Source organism: Trichechus manatus, unplaced genomic scaffold, assembly GCF_000243295.1.
Source record: "Trichechus manatus latirostris isolate Lorelei unplaced genomic scaffold, TriManLat1.0 scaffold00001, whole genome shotgun sequence".
NCBI classification, from domain to species: Eukaryota; Metazoa; Chordata; class Mammalia; order Sirenia; family Trichechidae; genus Trichechus; species Trichechus manatus.
Window position 1 is genome coordinate 45,531,969 of NW_004443937.1, and position 10,836 is coordinate 45,542,804.

General features: G+C 39.3%; 1 protein-coding gene across 1 annotated transcript in view; it reads right to left on the minus strand.

Annotated features, from left to right (window-relative positions):
- The window catches only part of MAGI1 (membrane associated guanylate kinase, WW and PDZ domain containing 1), a 659,819-nt gene that overhangs the window by 443,296 nt on the left and 205,687 nt on the right, over positions 1–10,836 (minus strand). The window contains exon 4 of the mRNA XM_004368768.2: positions 4,923–4,927. Coding sequence (XP_004368825.1) covers positions 4,923–4,927 — 5 coding nt within the window. The remainder of the gene's footprint in view (positions 1–4,922; positions 4,928–10,836) is intronic.

A 10,836-nucleotide genomic window follows, 5' to 3' on the forward strand; every position in this document is an offset into this window, starting at 1 on the left:
GGGCTCCAGGCAGTATCCTCATCACCTTGCAAGTACCTGGCATGTTTTTTTGTTGTTATTAGTTGCCATGGAGTTTATTCCGACTCATGGCAACCCCATGCATATCAGAGTAGAAATGTGTTCCATAGGGTTTTCAAGGCACTTGATACATATTTGTTGGAATAATTGATCCATTTGTCTTATCAAGGGTTGATGAATGATTGAATGAACGGTTACATGTAGACAAAGGAAAGAAATCTTTTTTTCTCAATAGCTAATTGATTTTTAGCTTCTGCAAACTATAAAGAATGTTCAACAATCAAAGTATGTATACAGGAAAGCAAAAAGGGATCACAATATCTTTCATCATTTTTCTCCATACAGTTTCATAGAATAATCTTTGGATCTCGGCTCCTCAACACTGACTGAGCATATATCGTTAAAGTTTTCCCTCTGTCTTATCATTAAGCACCACAACATGACTAACTAATGAAGACACATTTGCTAACATTTCCTAGTAAGAGGCTGGGAGATGAGTATCTAAAATATGGATTGCTTTTTGCTTACTATCTGGGACATCTTTTGGATTGTCTGCCAAGCCCAGAAGCCAAACCTCTTCTTGGGAAGCTTCCTGCCAGATCCCCATGGGAGGCCTTAGGCAGCCATGCTTGGACAGGGAATCCAATCTCCGCTATTGGCCAAGAGCAGTCATCTGACTCTAGCTTGGCAAAGCAGAATCTTTTTCCAGGGAATGTGGAAGTGTGACTGAGGGCCAGCTAGTCAGTCTCTGTGGGTGGCTGGAATGGTAGAAGGAGCTAAGGGTTACTCATGGTTTCTTCCACATGAGAGCTGGGCTGCAGAGAAAGACAGAATGTGGCTAAAACAGAAATGCAGAGACAAAAGGGAGATGGAGACCTGGTGGCTTTTCAGGTCCAGATTGCAGTCCATTCCCCAGAACCAGCTGGAACGGCCCTGAGTGCTACGAGACACCCCTGTATCCTTATAATAAAAACTCCTCCTTTTTCTTCTTTTAAACTAGTTTGAGTTGGGATTCTCTTGCTTGTAACTTAATATATTTATTCTAATTTCCTGAGAATATGAAAGTCCTTTGCAGATTTATAGACACACACACACTCACTGGTCTAAACATAAAACTATTTCTTTTTGTGTAAATTCCCACAGAAACTCTGCGGAAGGCAAGTAATCTCATGAACTCTGAATAAATCCAGCCTATAACTGATTTGTGTATTTCTGTAACTCAAAGCCAAGTTAACTCAGTAGTTTTCCTGAACAACAAACAAATCATAAACATTTTTTTAATGGGGGTGGGGTGGATAACGCATCATCAAGCCAGTCCACTTCACTGCGTTCCTGACTCAGAGAAGGCACAACATAAAATCTGGCATACAGCAGGTACTCGATAAATGTTAAATATTGTTATTGCGAGGATTATTATTAGCACTCCTTTGCTCCCGACCCACTGCAGGGCTGGCGAGCACCGTGAGTATTGATTTGGGAGTTAGAAATTAATTTAAGCGAGTAGGCGAATTCTCAAATATGGAACCCATAAATAATGAGAACTAACTTACTACAAAGTGATGGTGAAGATGTAGAAAAAGATCACTCTCAGAGGGGACTGGTGGGGGTGTGACCTGTTTCAGCCTTTCCGGAGGGAGTTTTGGCAATGTGAATGTCTGTAGAATATCCATCCATTCTCTGCAGGGTGACCAGAGAACTTCAGTGGGACTGTCTCTGTCCATTTCATCCCCGACTTAACCAGACTTAACCTGTATTACATTAAGTCGTCTTCCTAAAACTATGTTTAATGAAATGGTTCTACTATTTAAGAAACAAACAATGTTTAGATACTAAGGAATATTATGCAGCTGTTTCAAATCATGTTATAGAAAATATACACAGACCAAAAATGGTTGTTAACTCCAAGTATCTGGAAACCACCAGTGGAGGGTGAGTCTTCAGTACACACTAATTAAAGGCACAGATTTTTTTGCCAGACATAAGGATTATTGTCCCTGGTAAACTTTTAATAATGACGCAACCTTCTTTTAATTTCATCTGTACAATGCAATAATGATAACATATCCCTCTTAGGATGGTGATGAAAGTTAACTGAGATAATGCATGGAAAAGTATTTACCTCAATGCTTGGTATAGACTACTCCATCATGGAAGCTCTTTTAGTATACATCAACACTAAGGCTTAGAATTTCACAATTAGCCACTAATTATCCCTCACTTCCCCATTCATCCAACACTTGAAACCATCATCAGCTCATATCTCCTGGAAGGCATCCTTAAACATAAGTTATTTTACATAGTCAAAAATTACTTCTCTCACCCAAATTCCAACTCTAGTATGCTGGGTTTTCTTAAAGCAAAGCATATCCTTCTATCTAAACAAACCTTACGAAGTCCATATAAAGGGCTCCAGTCTTTGGACTGTACAGTTCTTCTGCAGCTAAGGAGGCAAGCACCTCATTTCTTAAGCAACTGCATAGCCTCGCTAACAATCCCAACAGGCCTGCACTCCCCACAACCACGGGACTACTCAAAGGTAGCTTGGAGCATCAGAGAACGTTACAGAAGCCTTTTATGGAGGAAAATATGGCTGTCATGTTTTTATGTCTTTGAGAAATGATGACAATTTAGGTTTCATTTCTATAATGATTTGATCACTTTAAAACACAGACATAAAATGGTTCATTTATATAACCAGTTCCCAAGACTCTTGGCATTTTAATATGTGGTTTATGAAAACATACCTTTTGAAAGAAAATACTAACATCTACCGAGATGAAAAGGATGGATGAATCTCATAAAACTTAACTGCACTTCAGTTGTGACTTGAGAAAGCTGCAAGATCACCCACTTGGGAAACTCAGCCCACAGATCCACTGATATGTTTCTAGGTCCTGCCTGGTACAGTCCCCAGCCCCCCGCTGCCATCAGAGCCCTTACTTGCCGGTTCCAGGGGTAATTATCTTAATATCAGAGCTTATATGTGTCTCTCCATCACAATCTGTCCTTCCAACCTCATGGAAATCTCAGACATTCAGAGAATTGGAAAGCACTTTCTCTCCACCAAAAGCCTGTCAATCCCAGGCCTGGTAGTCTGGGAATGAAATGGTTTGGCCTACTCCAGGCCTATGGCCTGCAACTGGTTGATGATTGCTCTACAGAATGGAGGGACTGCCACCCCTGGTCTATTTCAGAAAGTTTCTAAAGAGAAAACATCTGCTAAGGGCATTCAAATTCACTCCTGCTGAGCAGTTTTAAGGTGTTAACCAAGAAAGCAGAGTGAGCAAGAATTTCGGTGGAGATGGCCAACTATAGAAGCTTCCTGCCACCCATCTCTCAAGGGCGCCTGAAACTTCCATGTGAATTTGGCATTGAATACATTAAAGAAAATATTTTAAAGGTTCCCTGACAGGAAGAGAAAAGGTATGAAGACACTACTAGGTACAATGGCTAGTGTTACTGAAGAACTAAATTTTAAATTTTATTTAACCTTAATTAATTTCAATTTGAATAGCTACATGTGGCTACTGTATTGGACAGCACAGTCCAAGGGGACCCTGAATGTGTCTCAGCTCTACTGGTTCAGAATGGGTTAAGAGGGATGTTCTGGAAGCAAAGAGGCAAAGTGCTGCAGATGAGTTCTTACTGTTGATATGAACTATTTGACATAGCTGGTTCTGCAAAATGGAGCCTTGTTAACAATTCAGATGCTCTGAGCAGCTAGCAGGAAAACAATGATCAGTGTAACTGAAAATGTGTCAAATGTCTTCAGCCAAATGTGCTTTGAAGACACAACTTGTCATGATCATTGGTAATTTGCTCTGAATAATGCAAGTCCCAATTGCTAGTCGCGGCCTTCATAAATGCCATTTCGTAACAATAATGAAAAGAAATGAAGAGAATGCAGGGATATGAGAAATTCTGCCCAGTTTTGCTGTATTACGAATCAGAACAATGTTTTATTTCACCTTCATATCCTTGGTACCTACTCCAGTGCTTTAAATATATATTCAGTGAATTAATTAATAATTTAATGATACAACAGCATATTCCAAATACATGTATCTAATAAACTGCAAACTGTAGCTAATCAATCATACATGAGGAGTATAAGGGCTGTAAGACATAATTTACAGGCTACAAAAATTAGCAATTCATCTTTATTTCAATAAAATTATTTTAAAAAAATGAAAAACTTCTTAGGTATATATCATGTTTGCATGCCAAGCTATTAAACTGTTCTTAATTTGAACTGGAAGACTACATATGTCAGTGGTCTAATTCCAGAAATGTGTATAATCTCCAAATGTATGCCATAAATGACAGGCTTTACCAAAAAAAAAAACAAAAACAAACTCAGATTATTTAAATTTTGTATATCAGATGTTAATATACTTTATATCTGAATTTAACTAAGAAACGCTTTGCAGTGAATTATATTTAGCTAACTGTATATGTGAATGACTTAATAGCTAACAATGATTTATTATATTCTGAATTGAGCTTGCAAAAATAAACATCATCTACAGTTTCAGCTTTACATTTGCAATGCAGCAATGCTAAAACCTAGGCATTGTATCAATCTAAAAGAAAACAGACTAGTCTGGTAAATTAAACTGTCTGGAGATAAAACAACAACAACAACACCAAAAAAAAAACCTAGTGATATACAGGTAGTCCCTGACTTACGATGGGATTCCATTCCAACGATTCTGTCATAAGTCAGTTCTGGTGTAAGTCAAATACCTCATTTTTTTTTTTAAGTTTTCATTATTTTAGCTTTTTATTATCAATATCTTTATAAATCATAACATTGAACAGTTGCAAATGAACATCTGAGAATGAAAACATCAGCAAATTACATGCTACAAAATTGTATACAGTACATATCACTAACGATAAACTGATTCTGACTCGTAACAACCCTATAGGACAGAGTAGGACTGCCCCATAGGGTTTTCAAGGAGCGCCTGGTGGATTCCAACTGCCGACCTTTTGGTTAGCAGCCGTAGCTCTTAACCACTATGCCACCAGGGTTTCCATTACTAATGATAAGATGTACAAAAAAAAAAAAAACAAAAAACAGAGGGTTGTAAGTGCGGTTCACTGTAACTCAAATATGTTGTTAAGTCAGGGACTACCCATACTTCTCATTAATCCAATCATACACTTGTACTTCCCCCCACTTTCCAAAATGAAGTCAGGTTAATAGAAGAGTCCTGATCAAAAGGGGGAAAATGAAGAACAGAATTTTAAATTCTCATCAAATCCAGATTTTCTGGAGCCATGGAAACTGGATGAACCCCTGAAACTACCACCCTGAGATGATATTTAAACCTTAAACCTTCGAACAAAAATATCCCCCAAAGTCTTCTTAAAACCAAACAATAATTTGACTTAACTTGTAAACAATGTCTGCCTTAAGCACTGTGTTCTTTTAGGAACTATCTATATGGGGTCAAACTGACAACAGTAACTCAAATGATTAGATATGAACCGGAGGGGGCAGTGAACTTATGTTAATGGGGAGAGAATAACTCAGAAAAAGAAGGGTGAGAATGGCTGCACAACTCGAAGAATAGACTCGATCTCACTGAATGGTACATGTAGAAACTGGGGAGTTCGTCTATGTTCTGCTGTGGGTGTTCTCAACAACAACATGAACAAAATAAATAAAATGAAGCTTAAATTTTTTTTTTTTTTTAATGAAGCCGGACTAACTTTCATGCATTTCCAACTAAGCAGTTTGTAGAAAAGAGACAGAGAGAGATCAGAGACACTGAATATGTGTCAAACGTGTTCAGTTCATCAGTTGCTTTGATGACACAACTCTTCCAGGCTATTCCTATTCTGCTCTGTATCACCTAAGTAATAATTGCTGCCCATGGCCTTGATAAATACCATCTTTATGAAAGTGATGAAAAGGAAGACTTTGTGTTTTTAAGCTAATGACACAGTAAATGTAATAGAACAAGACACAATAGTCTAATAAAAAGCAGTTATATAAGTGAAATTATAAGCCAGTCAGTCTCTCTCTCTCCTTCCCTCACACCCTCTCTCTTTTTGGACTTTCCTTTTTTAAATAGAATTTTTTTTTTAGTATGTAGTCTCTCTCTTTTTTTTTTTTAAATACCATATTCTGTATTATTTAAACTCTGCCCTGGTCTATAAAGTATTGATCAGTGCTCTTTGGGTTATCGTATACATTAGTCTATCAAAGCATTCAATGCACTGTTTTGTGATTTGCACAACTACCTCAGTTTAATTCAACAAATATTTGCTGAGGCTCCATTTGCTAAGCACTATACCAGAATCCTTAGTGGAGCAATGGTTAAGCACTCAGATGCTGACCGAAAGGTTGGCTGTTCGAACACACCCAGCATCTCCATGGGAGAAAAGCCTGGCAATCTGCTTCCATAAAGATTACGGCCAAGAAAACCCCACGGGGCAGTTCTACTCTGTCACATGGAGTCACTTGGAGCTGGAATTGACTCCATGGCACACAATAACCACAACATACCAGGTGTTAATATCCAATCAGGAACATGACATATAAATTTCCTGGTCTGATGGAAAACAGACGTATGGCAGAATCAGGGCTGAAAAATGCAATAAAGAGAGAAGAGAAGCATGCAAACTTAGCACCACAAGAATGGAATGAGCCAGTCTATACCAAGGAAACTATAGGATGAACAATTGTTTCTCCAAATATAAATTACGAGGAAAAAGAAAGAGGAAGAAGGGAGAGAGAAGGAACTTACAGATAAAACAGAGACATAGAAGATCAATCCACCAAACACAATGAGTGGGCTGTATTTAGATCCTTATTCAAACAAAGAAAAAAAATATTTTCTAGCATTTGATGATTAGTAATAGGAACACTGACTGGATGCTTAAGGACTAAGGAATTACCGTTGATTTATTTTAACTTTAATAATGGCACTGTATTATGTTTTTGTAAAACTACCTACTTCTTAGCAGTACATACTGAAAAATACATGAAGTCTTATGACATCCAGGAATTGGATCAAAATAAAATAGGAAGTGGGAAGTGGGTTGGGGAGGCAGTGCTGAGTTCGTGGAACACTGGAATTTATTACGCTATTCTGTCTACTTTTTCTACGTTCCATTTTGTTTTCTGGAGAAAAGAAGGAAAAAAGGGCTCCAAGAATGCAGGGATCTTAGCCTCTTTGTACACCCCCAGTGCCCTGTACAACTCCCAACACATAACGGGGACTCAGCATGCATTTGTTAAATGAAGGACCGGACATTTCTTATTCATTTCACTGGTCCAAGGCTAGTGGCAGCAGTGTGGACTGGCATACTGTCCAAGCTTCCCAGGGCTGCTTTACAGCCACAAGCAGATGCTTCAAAGAACAGAAATCTATCATGTCACAGTTCTGGAGGCAAGGAGCCCAAATCAGGGTCTCAGCTTTAAGGAAGGTCCTTCCTGGTCAGCAGCCCTGAGAGCTCCTGGGGGTTCCCCGGTGTCTGTCTTCCCCCTGTGTGTGGGTCGGTGTGTCTGTTCTAATCTTTTTATAACTCAGAAGTGATTAGGTTTATGGCCCACCCTAACCTGGCATGACCTAATTGACACAACAGAGAAAAGTCTGTTTCCAAACAGGACCACATCCATAGGTACAGGGGCCACGATTTTGATACATATTTTTGGGAGGACACAATTCAACCCATAATACATAACAGTTAAATGGAAGCTCCCCCAGCCGGCTTCTCCTGACATTCACACTGCACCTACCTGCTGTTGTCACCAGTACTTTTTGTTATCCTCCTCTCTGTCACTGCAGGTGGCTTCTCCTGCAATACTGACCATTTAGTAAATAACTTCCGTTTATATGGGAACGGGGAGCCCTGGTGGCACAGCGGTTAAAAACTTGGCTGCTAACCAAAAGGTTGGCAATTTGAACCCACTAGCCACTCTGAAGGAAAAAGATGTGGCAGTCTGCTTCTGTAAAGATTACAACTTTGGAAACTCTACGGGGCAATTCTACTCTGCTCTAAAGGGTCACTATGAGTTGGAATCAACTAGACGGCAATGGGTTTTGGTTTTTGGTTTTTTAATATGGGAATGCAACAAAGAGAGAAAACTCCTACTGTCATAGATTGAATTGTGTCCCCCAAAAATATGTGTCAACTTGGCTAGGCCATGATACCCAGTATTGTGTGACTGCCCACCATTTTGTGATCTGATGTGATTAAACTACGTGATATGAATCCTAACTTCTATGATGTTAATGAGGCAGGATTAGAGGCAGTTATGTTAATGCGGCAGGACTCAATCTACAAGATTAGGTTGTGTCTGAAGTCAATCTCTTTTGAGATATAAAAGAAAGAATGCAGCAGAGAGGAGGGGGACCTGCTACCACCAAGAATGAAGAACCAGGAGGGGAGCATGTCCTTTGGACCTAGAGTCCCTGCGCTGAGAAGTTCCTAGACCAGGGGAAGATTGAGGACAAGGACCTTCCCCCACAGCCAACAGAGAGAGAAAGCCTTCCCCTGGAGCTGGCATGCTGAATTCAGACTTCCAGCCTCCTAAACTGTGAGAGAATAAACTTCTGTTTGTTAAAGCTATCCACTTGTAGTATTTCTGTTAAAGCAGCACTAGATAACTAAGACAGAATTCCAAAAGCAACCTACTTCATTTTTTTTTTTTTTAAAACAATGGATATTTATTGAGCCTGTACTACATGCCAGAAGAATCCCTGGGTGATGTAAATGGTTAACGTGCTCAGCTGCTAACCAAAAGGCTGGAGGTTCTAGTCCACCCAGAGGCACCTTAGAAGAAGGCCTGGTGATCTATTTCAAAAAAATCAGTCCCTGAAAACCCTGTGGAGCACAGATCTACTCTGACACTGAAGAGGTCGCCCGAGGCACTGAGGATGCTTCCTGGAACTTGCATTTTAATGATGGACACGTGCCTGCCATGCCTCGTCCCCAATTTCACCACATGAGATGTAGCACTGCACACTGTGGTCTAGAATTTAACATACTAAGTATGAATCTTGGTTGTACCATTTACTAGACAGGGGACACTGGATGAATTATTTAAACTCTCTTCGCCTGGATGTCAAAAATAGAGAATATGTTAAAATCTACTTCCTAGAGTTGTTAGAAATAAACAGAGAGAGCTTAACACAATGCCCAGCACACAATCAATAAAGTGACTGATTATCATACCAATGTTTTCCCTAGAAAATATCTAGGAATTTTTTTTTATTATTATTAAAAGAGGATTAAAAGTTATTTTGCCAAGCCATTCATGCCACTGACACTCACCACCTCTGCAAATATGGACCTTGACATAATTTCTGGAATCCCTGCCCTGTCTGTTCCCTAAGCCCCTGTGGGATCTTGGAGGACAGAAATAAATGACTGCCAGAGCTGCAGATGTACAAATAGTGGGACTTGTTAGCACATCACATCCAGCCTACTTTTCGATTCCTTTGTGGCCAAGAGCTCGTCACGAGGTCCAAAGCAATACATTGTATTTGTGCCCTTGCTGCGTGTGGTAAATAAATGTATGCTGTGGCATGGCGGGAAGAAAACAAAAGGTACAGCACATCCACAGGCCTAGGTGAATTCCCAAACCATCGCTGTTAAAAACACAGGAACGGTGATGGAGGCCTCGAGACAGCAGCATGTAGAAGCTGAATAGACTGTAGAAAGGGTTTTGCACAAAGTTCATAATACTGAAAAATAAATCCATCCTCTGCCCTCTGTAGACCCAACCTCATTCCATCTTTAATGGATTCATGACCAAAGAAACAGACACAATAACACTCAATTTCCTTATGAAATTGGCTGCCTAAATACCTTTCTCAAGTAATGTAGCATGCAGAGCTTGGGGTTTTTATTCAGGAAGGCAATATTACTACAAGCCACAGCTTTCTTTTGCCTATCAATAATTGAACTTCTCAGTAAGTTACAGAAAATACTTCTTTACTGAAAAAACGTCGTGTTTCTATCTTATCCTATTTTGCTCCCAGATACCAAAGCAACCATGAGGATATTCAAAGACACTTTAAGATTAAATAGATATTAAATATTTAAAGATGCTCCCTGAGAGAAGCATGATATGCATTCTCTGCCCTCATCACCAAACACAAACACAAACGGCTTACGGTAAGTAAAGAAGAGGGGACAGTGGTTTGCCTTCAACAGCACAATGAATAAAAGACTCAGAAAATGTCTTAACCATTTATAAAGAGCATTTGGTTTAAGATGTTTTAAAAGTTTGTCTTTGAAAATCTAAGGCTGAGGTTACTTTAGGGAAAACTAAGAAAAAGCAGTGAAATGAAATGAGCTTACAGCTTATCAATTAAACATTCTGGCCAATGGCACATTCTTTTCTCCTCCTCACTGAGAGGGGCTCGTATCATGTTTAAATCTGTTTAGCATTTAAACAATATTTCTTGCAAAGAACTGTCCTTAATATCAGTTATTTAAAAACTTCAGCCTAGTAGTTGGAAAACATGGCCTTAGTGACAGAAACGACACCAGAGATCACATGATAGAATTGTGAAAGATCAGCAACTTACTCATTGCAAATACCTTTTGTCAACAATATAAACAGCGACTATATATATGGACCTCATCAGATGGAAAACACAGAAACTGAATCGACTACATCTATGGAAAGAGATGATGGAAAAGCTCAGTATCATCAGTCAGAACAAGGCCGGGGCCAACTGTGGAACAGACCATCAATCCCTCATATGCAAGTTCAAGTTGAAGCTGAAGAAAATTAAAACAAGTCCACAAGAGCCAAAACACGACCTTGAGTACAACCCACCTGAATTT